At 48.0% G+C, this 19,448-nt stretch overlaps 1 protein-coding gene across 1 annotated transcript; it reads right to left on the bottom strand.

Moving 5' to 3' along the window:
* Nucleotides 1-6,742: 6,742 nt before the first annotated feature.
* On the bottom strand, nucleotides 6,743-10,961 carry Dnajc22 (DnaJ heat shock protein family (Hsp40) member C22). Its single transcript, XM_027396515.2, is given in 4 exon segments — nucleotides 6,743-7,345; nucleotides 8,498-9,130; nucleotides 9,132-9,446; nucleotides 10,866-10,961. Coding segments are annotated over 3 exon segments (1,020 nt in total). The 5' UTR covers nucleotides 9,339-9,446; nucleotides 10,866-10,961; the 3' UTR covers nucleotides 6,743-7,165.
* Between the last annotated feature and the right edge of the window lie 8,487 nt (nucleotides 10,962-19,448).

The raw sequence follows: 19,448 nt of genomic DNA, 5'->3' as shown, positions 1-19,448 counted from the left end.
CATGGAGCTGCACACAAGGGCCTTTATTACTGAGCCCAAACAAAATGAAATTGACTTTACCAGATTTCCCCAGGAAATTACATTGTTAACTAAAAACCACCCTGCAACTGGAGCTTGCCTTTAACAACATCCCAAATTCAGGCTTACAGTTTCTCTGCCCTTTTCCCACAAAAGGGGGAATAATTAAACTCTGGAAATTATCTTCCTAAGAAGATGCCACTATTAAACTTAAAAAAAAAAAAAGTACAAGGGGAAGCTGGGCCGTAATGACAAACACCTTTAATCCCAGCACTGGGGAGGCAGAGGCAGGCGGATCTCTGTGAGTTCAAGGCCAGCCTGGTCTACAGAGTGAGTTCCAGGACAGCCTCCAAAGCTACACAGAGAAACTCCGTCTCGAAAAATGAAAAAAAAAGAGTACTAGTTGCACTTCCAGAGGACCCAGGTGTAATTTCCAACATCCACGTGCAGCTCACAACTGCCTGTAACTCCAGTTCCAGGGATCTGACACCTCACACAGACCAAACACCAATGCACATAAAATAATAAAGCAATTAAAAGAAATAAATTTCAATAAAATTTTTAAAAAAGCAAAGATGCTGTAGAATATTTTCCCTTTTTTTATTAAATTATTAATATTTTCACATGTACTTTCCCTCTCCCTCTCCCTCCCCCACCCCCACCCTTTTTTTATTAATATATTTTTTACATTCCAATGCCAGTTCCCCATCCCTCCCCCCACGATGATGCTGTGAGATATTATTTTGACATTATGTAAAGATGTGTTACGTTTGTTTAGCTGCAGAATATTACTTTAACTGTATAAAGGTGTGTTACAGTTGTTTATGCTGCATTTGTTTAACTATGTAAGGATGTGTGTTTAATTACATAAGATGTGTTACATCTGTCTCATCTTGCCTGCCTAAGGTGATTGGTCTATTTTTTTGTTTGTTTGTTTTTTGTTTTTTGTTTTTTTGAAGACAAGGTTTCTCTGTGGCTTTGGAGCCTGTCTGGAACTAGCTCTTGTAGACCAGGCTGGCCTCGAACTCTCAGAGATCCACCTGCCTCTGCCTCCCGAGTGCTGGGATTTAAGACGTGCGCCACCATCGCCTGGCAGTAATTGGTCTATTAAAAAGCTGAATGGGGTAGCTGGAGCACTGGCTGCTCTTCCAGAGATCCTGAGTTTAAATCCCAGAAACCACATTGTGGCTCACAACCATCTGTAATGAGATCTGATGACCTCTTCTGGTCCTCAGGCATAACACTGTATACATAATAAATAAATCTTAAAAAAAAAAAAAAAAAAAAAGCTGGGGGGCTGGAGAGATGGCTCAGCGGTTAAGAGCACCAACTGTTCTTCCAGAGGTCCTGAGTTCAATTCCCGGCAACCACATGGTGGCTCACAACCACCTTGAATGAGATCTGGTGCCCTCTGCTGGCATGCAGGCGGAAGACTATATACATAATAAATAAAATCTTAAAAAAAAAAAAAAAAAAAAAAAAGCTGAATGGCCAATAGCTAGGCAGAGGAAGGATAGCAGGGGCTGCTGGGCAGAGAACAGAATAAATATGAGAAAAGAACTAGAGAAGAGAAGAATAGAATGAGAGAGAGAGGGAGAAAGAGAGCGAGAAGCTCAGGGCCAAAAGTCTGACAAGACTTGTCTACCAGACAAGATAAGCAGTGAAAGTTAGATATACAGAAGGAAAGAAAAGTAAAAAGCCCCAAGGCAAAAGGCAGATAAAGAGAATTTTAAGTTAAATGAGCTAGGCCGAAACAAGTCTAAGCTAGGTCACGCATTCAAAACTAATTATAAGTCTCTGTGTCATAATTTGGGAGCTGGTTGGGGGCCTAAGGAAAAAGCCTGCTACACCAAGACATGCTAAATTCAAGTCCCAGATCTTCAAAAAGCCCCCAGGTCTTAGAACAGCTGCAAACACCACTCTAATACAGTGTGGGGGTGGGGAGTGGGGGCTTAGTTGGTGCCTGGGTTTTATCCCCTGCACCACATGACCCAAGCTTTGTGGTGTGAACATTCTGTAATCTCAGCATTTGGGAGGCAGAGACAGGGACAGCAATTTAAAGTCATCCTCAGCTACATACTTGAGATCCTGTCTCAAAACAGAAAAATAAATAAAGATACAATGTTTGGGAAACAAGCAAGGGCCTTAGTGAGCTAGAAGCTCAAAGAGTAAGACAGACATACAAGCTAAAAACAAAGAAAGGGGAGAAGAGGGAGAGAGAGAGAGAAAGGAAGAAAGGAAAGAAAAAAAAACACTATTAAATTCTTGAGCTGCTTGATTTAAAGGATGATATATTGTCCAGACCTTGAGAACTTAATAGCCCCACAGCACCCTGTTCTGTCTGAACACACTGAGAATTGCATTAGTTCTGGGCACCACAATTTAAGAGCAATATTGACAAGCTGTAAAAATGTTCATGCCCTTTGACCTAATAATCTCACTCCTGGGAATTTATTCTAAGGGAATAATTCAAGAGACTAGATGAATTAGATATGCAAGGTATCAACGCAACATTCTTTACTATATATACATAACTCTGTGTAAAAAATGTTTCTTCAAAATGGATGACTGAATAGCTTTAAAAAGTAAATTATTTAAATATAAAATAAATATGGTAATGGTGCATGCAATAACATGGACAAACCTTGAAAAGTCATGCTCCGTGAAAGAAGCCAGAGAGAGAGAGAGACAGACAGAGTCAACAGAGAGAGAGAGAGAGAGAGAGAGAGAGAGAGAGAGGGTAGCATATTGTCTGATTCCATTTACACAAAATATCCAGGATAGAGCTGAGTGTGGTGGTTTGTGACTATAATCCCGGCACTAGACTAAGGCAGATTACCAGGCGTTTGAGGACAGAATTACATAGTAAATTCCATGTCAGTCTGAGCTATAGTATAAGAGCAGGTCTCAAAAAACAAAACTGATAAATCTGCCATGGTAGTGCATGCCAGCCAGTCATACCAACACTCAGAAGATCAGAAGTTTGGGGTGGGGGAGGAGGGTTGGGGGTGAGGGGAGGGAGAGGGAGAAGGGACTCCCTCTTGAAACAAGCTTGTTCCCTAACTAGAACTAATAAATAAATTTAAAAAAAAAAGATCAGAAGTTCAAGGTCACCGTCAGCCCTGGGATACATGAGGCCCTGTCTAGGGGGAAAAATAGATAAAGGCCTAGAAGGTGGACGAAAATGAGAATGAGGTCTAATGGCAGGGATAGGATGGGGGAAAAGGATCTAGGAGAAATTAATTAATTAGTTAATTAATTGAAGCAAACATCAAAATAAGCAAGTGACAGAAGCAAAATAGAGAGAACTTACTGTCCACTGGGAGACAGTAAGGAAAAGTGATGCCAGGGAGTGTGGGGTATTTTGGGGTATGTGTGAAATTGTAGAATTAGAGTCCTGGTGGTTATACTTGTGAATAGGCATAACACCATAACATTGTAATTTTTTTTTTTTTTGAGATGGTGTCTGTTAGTACAGCTCTGGCTATCCTACAACTTTATGTAGACTAGGCTGGCCTTGAACTCATGCAGAGATCAACCTATAGCTACCTCCCCAGTGCTGGGGTTAACACTGTATACTATAATAGGATGCATTTAGCTAAGCAGTCCTATGTGCCTATAGTCAGGACTCAGGAGGTAGAGCCAGGAGGATAAGCAGTTCAGAATCACCTCAGCCACTGAGAGCTTAAGACTGGCCAGGGTCACATGAGCCCCTGTCATAAAACAACATAAAACAAAAAGAATAAGTGACATATGCCTGTAATCCTTGGGCAGAAGAAATAAATGGGAAGATTGTGAGTTCGAGGCCAGACTGGCCTATAAGAATGAGGCCCTGTCCTAACAAAAGAAAATGAAGTTAAAAAGGATACATTTTGAGCCCAGCATTCAGGAGGCAGAGGCAGGCGGATCCCTGTGAGTTCAAGACCAGCCTAGTCTATAAGAGCTAGTTCCAGGACAGCCTCCAAAGCCACAGAGAAACCCTGTCTCCAAAAACAAACAAAAAAAACAAAAAAAAAAAAAAGGGGGATACATTTTATACCTCATCTAGACAATCCCTGAGTCTCTCTCTTCCTTTTAGGGCAGTGGTTCTCAACCTTCCTAACACTTGGACCCTTTAATACAGTTCCTCATGTTGTGGTGACCCCAAACCATGAAACTATTTTCCTTACTAATTCATAACTGTAATTGTGCTACCATTATGAATCGGAATGTAAACATCTGTGCTTTCCAATGGTCTTAGATGACCTATGTGAAAGGACTGTTCAACCCCCTCAAACAGGTCATGACCCCATAGGTTGAGAACCACTATTTTAGGGGGCTATGCTGTAAACCAAATCAAAGCCTTGGACATTCTTGACAAGTACTCTACCATTAAGCTACATTCCCCAAGCCCTTTCTCTCTCTTTTAACTTTTTTAGGGCCAGCACAATAGCTTAGTGAGCAAAAGCACTGTACGAGCAAGCCTGAAGGTCTGAGCTCAATACTCAGATCGCAACATGGAAGGAGAAAACAGAATCATAAGCTATCTGTGGCATACAAATAGGTGCATAAACGGAGCTGGAGAGATGGCTCAGTGGTTAAGAGAACTGACTGCTCTTCCAGAGGTCCTGAGTTCAAATCCCAGCAACCATATGGTGGCTCACAACCACCTTGAATGAGATCAGGTGCCCTCTGCTGGCATGCAGGCAGAAGACTGTATACGTAATAAATAAAATCTTAAAAAAAAAAATAGGTGCATAAACAAGGATAATAATAATTACGAATTAACTGGGCTGGAGAAATGGCTCAGAGGTTAAGAGCACTGACTTCTTTTCGAGAGGTCCTGAGTTCAATTCCCAGTATCCACGTGGTGGCTCACAACCATCTGTAATGAGATCTGGTACCCTCTTCTGGCCTGCAGGGATACATGCAGGCAGAACACACTGTATACATAATAAATAAATAAATAAATAAATAAATAGTCTTGAACCCAGGTCCTCTAGAAGAGCAGCCAGTGCTTTTAAGCACCGAGCCATTTCCCCATCCCCAAGAAGGGATTTCTTTCTTTCTTTTTTTTTTTTTTTTAATTATTATGTATACAACATTCCATGTATATCTGCACACCAGAAGAGGGCACCAGATCTCATAATGGATGGTTGTGAGCCACCATGTGGTTGCTGGGAATTGAACACAGGACCTCTGGAAGAGCAGTCAGTGCTCTTAACCACTGAGCCATCTCTCCAGCCCCCCAAGAAGGGATTTCTAATTCAAGCAAAAGTGAAAAGTCACCTGTAAAGTAATTCTCAAGACTCTATGATACTTAGGCTGGGACTTTCTCAATTCCTTTCCAATACAAAGTCTATGGATTTTGTAGAAGTAGGACAATGTGAAAACATCAGATTTTATTAACTCAGCTAAGCAATAGAATAAGGACAAATCGTTTGTTCAGTTCTTAATAACTTCCTTTTATTGTCATTTCTTGTTTTTGTTGTTGCTGTTGCTTTTTGTTTTGTTTGGTTTGGTTTTTTGGGTTTTTTTTTATTTTTTTGAGCCAGCATCTTACTCTTGCCCTAGCTGGTCTATAATCCTTTATGTAGACCAGGCTAGCCTTGAATTCACAGAGATCTGCCTGCCTCTGCCTCTGAGTACTGGGATCAAAGATGTGTGTTACCACCCCTAGCCTTTTTTTTAGGGTTTTTAAATTTTAATATTTTGGGGGAAAAAAGTTTGAATAAAACACGCTGTAAAAGCAAAAAGAAAACAGCAAGTAAAGGTATATAATTTTAACACATTTCTGGTCTACGAAGTGAAACATCCTAGCCTCTTTTCCACATCTAGCTAGAATTCAATAAAGCCTCCTTGAAATCCACAAACCGCTCATTCCCCGGGGCTTCCCCAAGCTGCCTTAAAGACACATGAGATATAAAATCATGAATCTTTCCATCAGTCTTGTCTTAGTTTCTGCTCCTGTTGTCTTGATAAAAGACCCTGACAAAAGCAACTTAAGAGAAAAGGATTCGTTCTGGCTTACAGGCCAAGCACAGTCTATCATGTCTGGGCAGTCAAGGCAGGAGCTCAAGGGCTCCTGTCCCAGGGACTCCACAATCAGGAACAGCCCTGAATGGTACATGGAAGTGCTCAGTTTGTCTTCCCCTTTCATTCAGTCCCAGGCCCAGTTCTCGAAAATAGTGTTGTCTGCATTCAAGCTGGAAAATAAAGAAAATCCCCCACAGACCTACCCAGAAGCCAACCTGATTTAGATAATGCCTCAATGATGAGTCTCTGTCTCTCTCTCTCTGGTAATTCAAGATAATGTCAAGTTGACAATTAAAACTCACCATTACTTTGGAAGCATGATGGCACAGAGCAGACTTTGGTATTTCTATACCCATGTTCTGATCCTCTGTTGGAACAGATGCTCCTGAGTGAAATGATACAATCAGACTTCAAGTGCTGAGAAGACCTGAGAATTTAACCTGTTCCAAACCCATGAGGGGCTCTCCACAACAACTTGTTCCTTTTGAGAAAAGTATAGAACTAAAAAGTGCAAATGGAATAAAAACATTTTCCCAGAACTTTGGCATTTAACCCCATCTTACCTCTTGAAATCCCTTGTCATATGACAGTATATGAAAATACTAGAATCTTCATATTTTTCAGTCTCCTAACCCAGTGCTTTACGTTTATAAAAGTTAAAATAACCTTCCTCCATCATACATTAATGGGCTGGGATAGGATACAATAGTATATTCTTTGAAAGATATTTTATTGATTTTATAATATATAATCTTAAGAAAATATAATCAAGAATACAGTAGCCAAGAGTTTATAAATTCAGAATATAAATATATGTTCTAGAGCCAGGCATTGGTGGCGCATGCCTTTAATCCCAGCACTCGGGAGGCAGAGGCAGGTGGATCTCTGTGAGTTCGAGGCCAGCCTGGTCTCCAGAGCAAGTGCCTGGATAGGCTCCAAAGCTACACAGAGAAACCCTGTCTCAAAAAACGAAAAGCATATATATATGTTCTACCACAAACTTTCTCATTCCTTTGAAGTCTTCCTCATCTCTGGCGCAAGCAGCTTCTTCGGCACTTTTGGGATGCATTTTTTAGTATATTGCCCAACTCTGCTGAGATTGAGTCCATCCTCGAGGTGTTACTTCTCACCTCTAAGATGCTCTGGGTTTCTTGGGCTGACTCAAGAATTCATATGCAGCCTGGATCTCCAGGAAGCGCCTCTGGGCCTCTTCTCTTTGGTGCCGATTGTGGTCTGGGTGCCAGACCTTCACCAGGTCTCGGTAAGTCCGATGTATTTCTTCATTGGTTGCCCCTTCTGGAAGGCCCAAAACCTTGGTGAAACAGAACTCACAAATTAGCATCTCATAAGTGCTCTAGGAGCCCCTGGCGCTCTCTGCAGCTCGATAAACCAGGCTATTTAGTATCTAGAATGGCCCAGAACCTCAGAATTTCAGCCCTTTGGGCCAGGACCTTACCTGGAGTAAGGTCCTGAGTTGTATCCACAGTAGTGAGAGAAAAACAAAACAACCCAAACATACAAAACACCCCAAAAACTTGAGATATGGTGTAAGAGCCAGGATTACTTGGGGTGAGGTGGGGGCTGACAAGATGGCTCAGTAGATAAAGGCACTTATGAGAGCAGCCTGATGACTTGAGTGTGATCCTGGAATACACTTGGTGGAAAGAGACTCCGATCTTGCCAACTGTCCTGTGACCTCTACATTCATGTTGTGGCACATAGGGCACATAGACACATACACAGTAATACATTTCTTAACCTAATAAGTCATGATAGGACTCAGCTCAGTGTTACATACCCAGGGATTCTGGATTTAATCTCCTATACCACAAGAATAAAACCCCTAATCCACAGTGATACGTGGCAGAAAGGAGGTAACCTTCAAGACAATATAAATGGGAAGGGATAGGAAGGAATCTTCTTGGAGCGGGTAGTGTTCCATTCTCTGACATGGGGGGCATATATACTTTAGCTATGCTAAACTTCAATAAAGGTATTATTCAGCTGGGTAGTGGTGGCATATGCTTTTAATCTCAGCACTCGGGAGACAGAGGCAGGTGGATCTCTGAGTTCCAGGGCAGCCTGGTCTACACAGAGAAACTGTCTCTAAAAAGCCAAAAAGGCTGGAGAAGTGGCTCAGAGGTCCTGAGTTGAATTCCCAGCTTCCACATGGTAGGTCACAACCAACTCTATATAATGAGATCTGACACCCTTCTGGTTTGTAGGCACACACGCAGGCAGAACACTATATGCATAATAAATAAATATTTTTTCAAAAGTATTATTCATATGTGCTTCTCATCAGTATTGTACCTTCATACAGTACACACAAAAGCCCAAAGAAACCAGGATTCCCTTTCAGAGCTTAGCCAGCAGGCCTCACAACAGTGCTTCTCCATGCAGGCCAACAGCTCCAGCAGGGCTTCTAACTCTCAGAGTCCAGACACACCCTGGGGAGACTTACCTGGTAAGCCAGCTGGCGTTTCTCATCCTGAAAACTCTCAACAAATTCATAGAGCTTTTCCCACTCCTGGAACTGTCTACTGGTGAAGCCAGGATCCCCAACCAGTAGCCACAAGATCCGGCAAGGCAGAAGGAAGACAGACTCCAAGAGGCGGCCAAGAAGAGGGAAAAAGCTGAACCAACTCAAGAAGGAGCCAAGGGTTTCCGCCACGTAGCTCAGGGTGGCAGCTGTGTTGCACAGGACACTATATGCCAGCGGGCCTGTGAAGGCGAGGTAAGCCAAACCTAGCCGGTAGAGCCTCAGGCTAATCGTCTCAGACTCTGCTGAAGCTTTGTATCTCCGATGCTTCTGGGCTGTAATGCTGGCAGCCAAACTGATGGGCAGGATGGCTATGGGGCGGCCATAGAACACAGGGGACATGAGAAAGGCTGCTCCTAATGTGTTCTTAAAGTCTGAGGTCTGGTTGCCAACAGTAGCTACCAGCAAGACCCCTAAGCCAACTGCCAGTGGGAGGCCCACAATGTAGAAGTTGGCCATGGAAGAGAGGCTGATCAGAGCCACAAGACCAAAATAGATACCCACTGTGGTCTGGGCAGCAAAGCGAAGGAGACTCAGAGGTGGTATCCCCTTCTCCTGGCCTCTGTTTCTGAGCCTGGGCCCTGTTGGCTTGAGCAACAAAGCCTGGGAGCTTCCAGAACTCCCACAGCCAGCCCAACCCACCACCTCCTAGGGTAAGCATCCAGAGCAGGGCATGGCTGTCCCTTCCCAGATACAGGTGGTGGAGTCCAACAGGACCCCCCAAAGCCCAAAGGGCATAGGTCACCAGGAGCCCTTTGGTCATCCTCTAGGGCAAGAGTCTCAAAACAAATCCAGTGACATTTGACATTGAATGCAGAATCTCAAGGTCCTCTGTGAGAATCACCACAATTCTGAAAGTTATCCTTAGGCCCTAAGAGATAGAGTGAAGAAGAAAAAGCAGACTTATCAGGCGAGATCCAAACCCCAACACAGTAAGTCAAGTCCGGTCCTAACTCAGGGTCTCTTGGGGGTTAGATGTCTTGTACCTTTGTCTTAGCACCTTTCTGTTAATTACAGTCACAGTGGCTCCAAATTTAGGGGAGTGCATCTTTCTTGGGGAAGTTTGGGTTTTTCAAGACAGGATTTCTCTGTAACTTTGGAGGCTGTCCTGGAATTCACTTAGTAGACCAACCTGGCCTCAAATTCAGAGATCCACCTGCCTCTGTCTCCCGAATGCTGGGATTAAAGGCATGCACCACCACTGCCTAGCTTCATTTTTAAAATTTTCATTTATTTATTTTTGAGACACAGTCTTATGTAGCCAAACTGGTCTTACGTGGCCACAACTGGGGATGCCCTTGGCTCCTGATTTCCCTGCCCCCATCTCCCCAGTCCATGGGGTAATAGTATTTGACACCATTCCCAGGGGTAAAAATGTTTAAAATGTTTTCAGTTGAGACACTAAGAACTGGGTGCCTGAACTAAAACAAAAACAAACAAACAAAAATCAAACAAATTAGAAGCTTGGGACTAGAAAGATGGCCCAGGGGTTACTTATTGCTCTTCCAGAGTATGGGGTTCAGTTCCCAGTGCCCACATGGCAGCTCATAGATAGATACCTTCTTGTGTTCTCCAAGGGCACCAGACACCTTGCAGTGCACACCCATACACATAAAGTAAATTTAAAAAAAGAAAAACATCTTAAATTTCAGGCCTCCCCTCTGACTCATGGAAAAGTAATGGTTCCCGGGGTGAGGTTGGGGACTGGAAAGGGCTGAACAGTAAACTTTCTCAAAGTTTCAAACCCTTTTGAAAGCCAGTGTCTTATCTAAAAGCCCACCCCTTTAACTCCATGTGTGTGGCTGCTCTCCACCACGTGCCCCCAAAGTTTTTTTTAGCCTTTCTCCAGCCTTCCCATCTCCCCAGGCCATGAAAATTTCCCACAAGTCAAACTTGAAAGTGATCCTGCATTCCTTCCACTTAAACATTCTGGGAAACATTTTGACCTAGACCTTAGCACCCCCAAAGCTCAACTACCCTGTTCCCCAAAGAGCTGCAAAAAGCCTCTGAATATCAAATCCAGTGCCAAAAAAGTGCCTGCCAATATGTCCTATCTACTTCAAGCGAACTCACCCTCAGGCAGTCCCGATAGAGCCTTAGTACCTGGCTGCCCAGGCCGCTTCAGACTAGTCATTTCCTTTGACCATAGAATCAAAATGGCCCCCCTCTCTCTCTCTGCTCGCACTTCCACACAAGTGGACTTTGTCCCTCTCCGCTGACTGTGTCTCTGAGGTCAGGCCACCTCCGCCAGGCCCCTCCCCGAAGCCCTCGTCAGCCCCTTCGGAATCACCTTCCGGTTCTGCCTTCCTCTACCTGCCCTCTCCGGTAAACTCAAAGAAAGCATGCCCCAGGCTCGCCCAGTTTTATATTCTAGGGCCTGGAACCCCGCCCCAATCCCCGCCAAGAGCACCTCTTGCAGAACGTCACCACAACCGCCAGGTGGCGCTGCCGATTACGGGAGGAAGACTCCCCAAAAAGTCCCAAATCACCTTTTTGCAAAGTTGGGACACCCCAGGCCAAAGCTGTCCCGACTGTGCGGCTACCTGGGGGAAAAGAAAGCCATTCCTATCATTAAAACTAAAATTCTTGATTACCTGTTCTCCCTGCCACAAATGGGAGGAAATCCCTCTCCCACTTCAGGCTGAATGCTTCTCTCCACACTCCAAAGAGCTTCAAGATGGCCATTATAGTATCACTTCTAATTTCTTTTTTAAAGTTTTTTATTATTTTTAAAAAGATTTATTTATTTATTATGTATACAGTGTTCTACCTGCATATTAGAGGAGGGCACCAGATCTTATTACAGATGGTTGTGAGACACCATGTGGCTGCTGGGAATTGAACTCAGGACCTTTGGAAGAGCAGTCAGTGCTCTTAACCACCGAGCTATCTCCTAACCACTGAGCTATCTCCCCAGCCACCATCTAGTTTCTTTTTTCTCTTTTTATTCTTTTATTAGTTCAAATTAGGAACAAGCTTGTTTCACATGTCAATCCCTTCACTTCTAGTTTCTTAAGGGAGAGACATCCACCCATAGGCAAAAGGGAGAGCCCAGCAACACCCCCTATATTGCCTCGACGTCTGGCTTCCAGGCTTTCCAGTTTTAGAGGACTCCACACCCACGCCTGAGCCTGACCCTGCATAACCCCAGAGAGCCTCGAAGTTGTTCTGACCCTGCAACCCGAAGCTAAGGAAAAACACACTAGCTGGGCTAGAGAGATGGCTCAGCGGTTAAGAACACTCACTGGCTGTTCTTCTAGAAGACCCAGGTTCAATTCCCAGCACCCACAAGGCAGCTCACAACTGTCTGTAACTCCAAGATCTGACACCCTCACACAAAAAAAAAGTACATGCAGGCAAAACATCAATGTACATAAAATAAAAATAGACTTAAAAAAACGCACACTAGCAAGGAATACAGGAGCGCATCCTCAGAAGAATAAGATCACAACCAGGACTCGGGATGGGCGGGGCGGGGGGGGGGATCCGCCTTCTTGTTTCGGCGTGGAATGGAGCTGGAGGCGTACAAAATGCCTTCATTATTCCAGACTCCAATCCCTAGTGCAGCTCGGTGACCTTGGCCAAGTCACACCCTCTCCTGAGCTTAGAAGCTTGGATCTACAAGATCTCCGGGTCTTGACTAGAGGTAGGGATGGAGACAGAGGGGGTCACTTAAAGTCACATGCCAACAGTAGGCAGAATGTTTCCGTTCCCTCCAACACCTCCTACCCCTATTTGGGGGTGAGAAGGCAGCTCCGGACACCGACCCTTTAGGGCGGAGGAGGGGCAGAGAAACGACAACCTAACCACGGCTGGGGACGGGGGAGGGAGGACGACAGGGCCGCTGAATAATGAATGAGACTTAATTGGGCCCGCACAGCGCGGCGGCGCGCTAAGCTTGGCAAACACACGAGCAGCAGCGGCAGCCGCTGCTGGACAAACAAACTAGCTCTGGGTGCTGGGAGCCCGGTGCGGACCGCCGCGGCGGAGGGGGAGGGGACCGGCAAGCAGCCAGGAAGGCCTCCCGGGCGCAGCGGGAACCCAAAAGTGCCTGGGACGCCAGACTCCCTAGAAACGCCGGAGGGATGGAGGTTCGGTACCCAGCCCTGGAAGGTCTGGGGAGGGAATGAAGCAGATTTTGCGGTTGAGCCTGGGGCCTAAGGGCAATGTGAAGGCGAGGAAAAGATGGAGAAAGGAGAGGAGGGTGGGGGAGAGAGTGAGAAATGAGCAAGGAAAAGGCACACCTAGGGTCAGGGTTGGCGGAGGGTGAGAGGCAAGAGAAGAGCCATGGCTACAAGGAAAGGGCAGAGCGATGGAGAGACAAGAGGAGGGAGGCTCAAGGGGCCTAGAGAAGAGGAATTGGAGAAGAGTCAAGGAGAGGGATGAGGTGACCAGAATGAGATTAAGGAGTGACGGGATGGGCTAGAGGCTCCCCTGCCTGCGTCTCACCCTGCCGCGCTCCCTCCCGAGCGCTCTCTCCAGACGTCCGCACTCACTTTGTCACAATTACGGGGCCGTCACTCGGCCGGGATTGTTTTCCCCAAATTGTTCTATAAACTGGCGAGAGGTGGGAGGTGGGGCGCCGGCCGGAGGGTGGGGGGATCTGACAAACTGAAGCAGGAGAGGAGAGTGAGCAGCTGTGGAGGGCATGGTAACACATTTACCAGCTACTGGCCCGGGCTTGGCCTTGGTTACTACAGAAACCGAAGCGGAAATTGATCGCCGCCCCAACCTTCATCACTGATTCCGCTTTCCACCGTCCTGGCACCGCCACGCCCCCCCCCCATCACAGCGGCCTCGATTTCCCCAACCGAACGCGGCAAGTGCTGGAGGCCGAGGTGATGACCAGGCCAAGAGTTTCTTTAACCTTTCCCCATTCTCTCTTGCCAGCGCCCTCGAGTGCCTGCTCCCCTCCCAGGTTTGCACTGTCTCGTTCCTAAGTGTGCCCACGTCCTCTCGCCCCCGCGTCGCTCGCTCCCCTAGACCACCTAGCTATCCCTCAATTCTGCAAACATCTGTTGCGCCCACTGAACAAGAACTGCGCTGGCTTCCCAGCTATCTCCCCCCTCTGCCCCCAACACCCGCCACCCGCCTCTTCCCCACCAGCCCAGCCTGTCGGCTCCGTGACAGCCGCCGCCGAAGCCCGGGCCCCGCGGGAGCGGCCGGAGAGGAGACGCTGCATGGCTGGCTCCGACACCGGCCTCCCTCGCGGCTCCAGGGGCAACGGAGGATGGCGGCCGCTGAAGCGAGACCAGAGTCGGCCGCTGGAGTTGGCAGGGAGGGGAGGGGAGAGGCCCTGGGAGGGCTCTTCTCCCTTTCTTTTAAATCCTTTCTTTCTCATTCGGTCGCCCTCCGTCCAGCCTGGACCCGGACCCTTCCCGCTGAGCGTGCCTGGGATTCAGTAGGTTCCCTGGTACCCCCCTCCATCCCCACCCCCAAGCCCGGGTGATTTACACGCGGGCTCCGCTCAGCGGCCGCTTCCCAATCAGGAATATCGACCCCGGGCGGGGCCCTCGGGCCGCATCGATCCCTCTAAGGCTCGGGATTTAAAAATGTCAAATTTGCCTTTTCCAGGCGGGCGGAGGGGGCGGGGGCCAGGAGGAGGGCCCGTTTGCAAGGGGGGCGGACAGGAAGGCATCGACCAGAAGTCTGTGCCCGGAATGAGAAGTGAAGGCAGCCGTGCCCTGGCATGGCCTGGTCATTCTTGTGTTCGCCATTGTGTCAACGAGGAAGCTCTACCCCTGACTGCTTTGATCACCACAGCACTTCACTGCTTCACTGTTGTACCGGGTTATTCCCAGAAGCAGGAGCCCAAAGAGGAACAAAAATCACCCCAAATCTGGGGAGACAAATTTGGAAGAGATCCCTAAAGGTTAAATCATAGGGGAAAGAGACAAAACTATAGAAGCCCCGAGAACAATCTAGCCCTGTAAAGAGCAAGGCAAATGGAAGCTGCCTTCAAAGTGCCCTGTTACAGCAATGTTCCAGAGACCCAGAATCCCCGGCTCTACAGGTCCAGGAGAGGCCAGGCTCAACTTCTTGATGGTTTGAGAATGGAGTGGAAGGATGGAGACAAAGCTAGGTGAAAAGAGATGATTATAGTGTGATTAGTATTGTCTTCCCAAGGTGTGAACTATTAACTATTAGGCCCAAGAGTCCAAAGACTGAGGTCTCCAGCAGCTAATGCTTCTCTGGGCCCTAAGAAATGGGCTCCCTTAGATATCAAAAGATCCGGTCTTTCTCACCCAGGTGGCCTTTCATCACACAAGTGTCTGCTCATTAGCCACTACTCTCAGGTCACTACCAGCTAGGAGAGACCCACTGCTGGGTTGGAGATCACATCTTTTTTATGATCTGTTTATTTATTTTTGTCTGCATGTATGTCTGTGTGATGGTGCCAGGTTTCCTGGAATTGGAGTTACAATCAGTTGTAAGCTGCCATGTGGGCGCTGGGAATTGAATTCAGGTCCTCTGGAAGAGAAGCTGAAGAGCAGCTCTTAAACTCGGAGCCGTCTCTCCAGCCCCTGAAGATCACTTCTTACCCTGGAGAGACTGCATATGCTCTACATATAGGACTGTAGGTTAGGAAGAACTCCGGCAGCGATCATTTCTCCAACACTAAGCAATTAGATGTCTAGACTTTGGGGAGGGGAGAGTGTCCACTGCCTTCAACGCTCGGGGGAAGGGATGATGAAAGTGCTAGGAGGATCAGTTGTCACAGCACTCTCACAGTTAACATATCACACGCCCTCAGGAGCACACCTCAGCTGTCACCCTGTGCACTGCCATTTCCCCCAGAACTGCAGACAGAACTGACAGCAAGTCGAAGGGGGACACACGCAGGGGCGGGGGGTGTGGTGGCTAATTCGACGACGACGCAAGAAGCTCACACCTCCACTGATAAAATCAGGGGGACACATCCTTGACACTGGCACGTATAGTCCCTGGCGCTGATGCAGGGTCTACTCTATCCATCACTGCCACACGCGCACCTTTGTCTGAGTGAGGGATCACGCACAATTCTCCTGAGGTCAGGCACCAAAAGCGCCTAGTTTTAAAGCCTATCTACCTCCTTTCTCGGTGTCTGACCTTAAATCGCCAAATCCAAGGGCAGAGCTTGTCTCCATCTCGGATTTCCTAATTCCTTGGTTAAGGAGGCGGCCAACAAACCGGGAGGCCAAGTTCAAGGTAGTCAAGGCCAGGGTCAAAATGAAAAATCAGGAATAGAGGGAGCCATGGGACTGTTAAACGCTCCCTTGCTCCCGCTTCTGCTACTGGCCTCTTTGCTGGCACGTCCTCTCGCCGCCCACCCGGCCCCTGTCGGCCTGTCAGTGGAGTAATGAATGCGCGCTCGGGGCTCTGGCCCCCCCTGAGTCGTTCATCACTGCCAGCACCGCCCACCTCTGCTTCCCGCCGAGGGCTCCGAGGCCCCGGCTGCAAGGGCCCTTCCTCCCCCCCATTCCCCCTCCACCCCCCCCCCCCGTCAACCCAGGACCACTAATTGTCAGATTGAGATGTTGATTTGTCAGCTGGGAGCCAGCTCCAAAGAATCCGCAGTAAAACCTGGACTCCTTGAACTTCCTCTTGGCTCCACTTGGGTTCGCCCGGATTTGGAGCATTTCTCGATTTGATATGGATGGCTTGGATTTTAACTCAGGAGATCCGGGATGAGACGCGCAGCGTCATTCTAGTCCGATAGGAGGCGCCATAGGCTAGAAGCCTGGCATTTCCCCCCGAAAGGGGTGGCCTTGGGTTTAGTTCTGTTTGCGGGGAGTGGAGACCCTAAAGGCTTAGTCCTCTAGTCTCCCAGCAGGGGACACCCAAAACTTTGATCTGCCTCTTTCTTTCTGGCAACTAGTTAGTGTCCATTTCCCCTCAGGAAGGCCTCAGGCCACGGGTACCAAGTGTCCCTTAGGGGATGCACAAATGCCTTCCTCTTCCTCTGTTAGTGCCTCGGAGGGAGGACCGTTTCCTCTCGGACAGGAGCCGCACCTGCTGGAGTGTGCTCCGCCCCGGCCCGGGTGCCCAGGTTGCAGTCTCAGCCCCGCCCTCTCCCGGGCCCCGGAGCTCCCGGGCGGCCGGCTGAGTGACGGGCAGCGGGTGATTATGCGGAAGGGGGAGCGGGGTGCGCCGCGGGCGGCAGCGCTGACCCTTCACATTTCCGATCCGCCGGGACCCTCATCCATCCGAAGCTGCTCTTTGTCTGGCCGCCTAATTGCTGGCGGACAGGATGGATGGCGGGACCGACAGCCGCGGAATCCCTAATAAAGGCCGCGGCCGCGGGGGAGGGAGCGCAGAAAGGAGGGGGAGCGAGAGGGAAGGGATGGAAGGAGATGGCAGGAAGCACTGGGCTGCCGCCGCGGGCTCTGAGGCGTTGCTTGCTGAGCTCACTGAAGCCAGGGCTGACCCAGGGTGAAGGCAAGAAGTGTGAGGTTCACTATTGTCCGAGGGTGTGGGGCTAGTTAAGTTTGGTGTCAAAGAATAAAAAAAACCACCCACCCACCCCCCGACAGAAAGAGCTTCCCAGGGCCTAGGATGAGCCCTGGAGACTTCGAGCTTGGCGTTCCCTCCTGGGCTCTCAGCTCTCAACAGCCCGCATCCCTCCTTCAGTTCTCTGCACCTCATCCACCTCCTTTCACCTGTCGATCTCCCAGCGAGGGATTCAATATCCCTGTGGAGAAATGAGGGTTATGACAGCTGTCTGTGCAGCCAATTGCCACATTTCATTAACCAGACACTGGAGAGGGTCAGAGGTGGTGATGGGGACAAGGGATGGGGGTGCCAGCTCAAAGGGAGGTGGACAGGGTGCGAATGAAGACTAGAAGCCTCATCTGGATAGATGTGCAGGGCTGTGGCAGGAAACCGGCACTCGGACCTTATAAACATTTTGGAAACACTCTACTCAATTGGGGGCTAAGGGGAGCCTAGAGCTTGCTTTGCTCTCAGGCCTGCGGGGCTTTGAACAAGGCTGTTTGTGGCCCTAAGCCAAGGGGGCTGACTAACTGAGGAGTGGAAACAATGGCCTGGAGGTAGCAGGGACCCTCTGAACCTTCGATGCTGGCACATCATCTTCAAAAGAAGGCAAACTGGATGTGTTTAGGTGAATGAAGCTTTTGCATGTTGGTCACAGAGGGAGTTTCAGTTTTCCCTTTGGTGCAGGAAGCAAAATTCCCCCAGCTTATTTTTTCTTTTTCTCTTTTTTTTTCCTGTTTTTTCGAGACAGGGTTTCTCTGTGTAGCTTTGGAGCCTATCCTGGCACTCGCTCTGGAGACCAGGCTGGGTGAACTCACAGAGATCCACCTGCCTCTGCCTCAGGAGTGCTGGGATTAAAGGCGTGTGCAACCCCTCCTTTTTCTGTGCCCTCTTCTGTCTCTCGGAACCATTCTTGATAACTAACTTTGGCCTTCTGTTGGCCAATATTTGAACCTTGATGGGTGTCAGAATTGACAGCTGGGACAGAGGTTGGGAAAGCGAGGAGTTAAGACTGCCCGGTTGAAGTAAACATGGAGATTGTTGGATCCTATAAAACTCTTGCTGCCTACTGTTGTTCTCTTACCCTTGCTTTGCCTATGGTACCACTGTCTCCCAAGCACTGGGAAGCAATCTGAAACATCAAAACTCCCATTCTAAGAACACCCCCTCCCATTGTAGGAATAATCTCCTTTCAGGGTGGTAACTGGAAGGATCACCTCCCAGTTCTGGAGCCCAGTTGTCTCATCTTTTACCGATAGGGAATGATGTGCCCATCTCCTAGGTATACCGAAAGGATGCAATGAGAACTTGCATGTTAAAAACCCTAAAGTTAAACAAGCACTTACTAATGTTATCTCCAGTCCTATGCTGTGCCCTATACTCTAAGGTGGAAACAGACAACCCAAGCTGCTTCTAGCTTGCATGTCCTCCAAAGTGTAATGGAAAGCCAGAGCATGAAAGATTAGGGAGAATATCACTTCTACAGGCCCTGAAGAGGAGAAAGAAGGTGATTATTCCATTTTAACAGGACACCAGCCAGGTGCTCTCTCTCTCTCTCTCTCTCTCTCTCTCTCCAGATGAGGAAACTGAGCCACACTGCCAGTCTTCCCACCCTCTCTATTGCTGACCTCCTCACCTTTTTTCTTCCCTAGAGGGCTTCTGGGTCAGTGACAATAAGTATGAGAGAAAGAACAAAAAGCAAGAACCTTCAAGGAGCCAGGACCTTTCTGCTAGACTTCATAAAAATTTAACATGAAAACTTCTGCAGAGTAGAAGGCACATAACACATGCAAATCATATGCTAATCGCATGCTAATCTAAAATCTGGTCCTTAGAGCTCTGACACACACCTGGCTAGCCTTAGGGAAAATTCCGGGGAAACCCCTGGGTTCTAGGAAAGTAAGGATTCCCTTTGGGGTCTTGCTGTGGAATTCTCTCCAATCGTGAAATGATTGGAGAGAAGTTAAGTGTGTAACTTGGGGTTAGAAACAGTGGAAGTGCAGAGTCAGACTAGGCTATGCTTTGATTAGGAGATTGCTGAAGTCATCCTCACCTTCTCTCCACCAACCCCACATGGCACCAGGATTTTGTTGTCTTGCTGCACCCCTGGCTGCCTACCTCCCATTCTTAGGCTCACCACTTCACTGGGACCTGCTAGTTCAATCACCAGAGAGGTGCTGGCTAAAATGTCCTTGACCTCTCCCCACTCCCCTGCATTCTCTCATAGATTTTTGGCCCCACAAAGACCTACTGGTCTTAGCCCTAACTAGGTCCCTCCTAGGATGAATGTGACAGCTGCAGGGAGAGCTATGAGGACCCGGTGAGCTGGCAGCTTCATTCCAGAGCGTGGGGAAAGAGCAACAGAACATGAATAAATTCATAGAGCTGGCCCCTTGGCTCC

The sequence above is a fragment of the Cricetulus griseus genome, chromosome 2 (genome assembly GCF_003668045.3).
Source record: "Cricetulus griseus strain 17A/GY chromosome 2, alternate assembly CriGri-PICRH-1.0, whole genome shotgun sequence".
Classification (NCBI taxonomy): Eukaryota; Metazoa; Chordata; class Mammalia; order Rodentia; family Cricetidae; genus Cricetulus; species Cricetulus griseus.
Note: the sequence above shows the minus strand (reverse complement) of the source record. Positions and strands in the feature narration are given on the sequence as shown.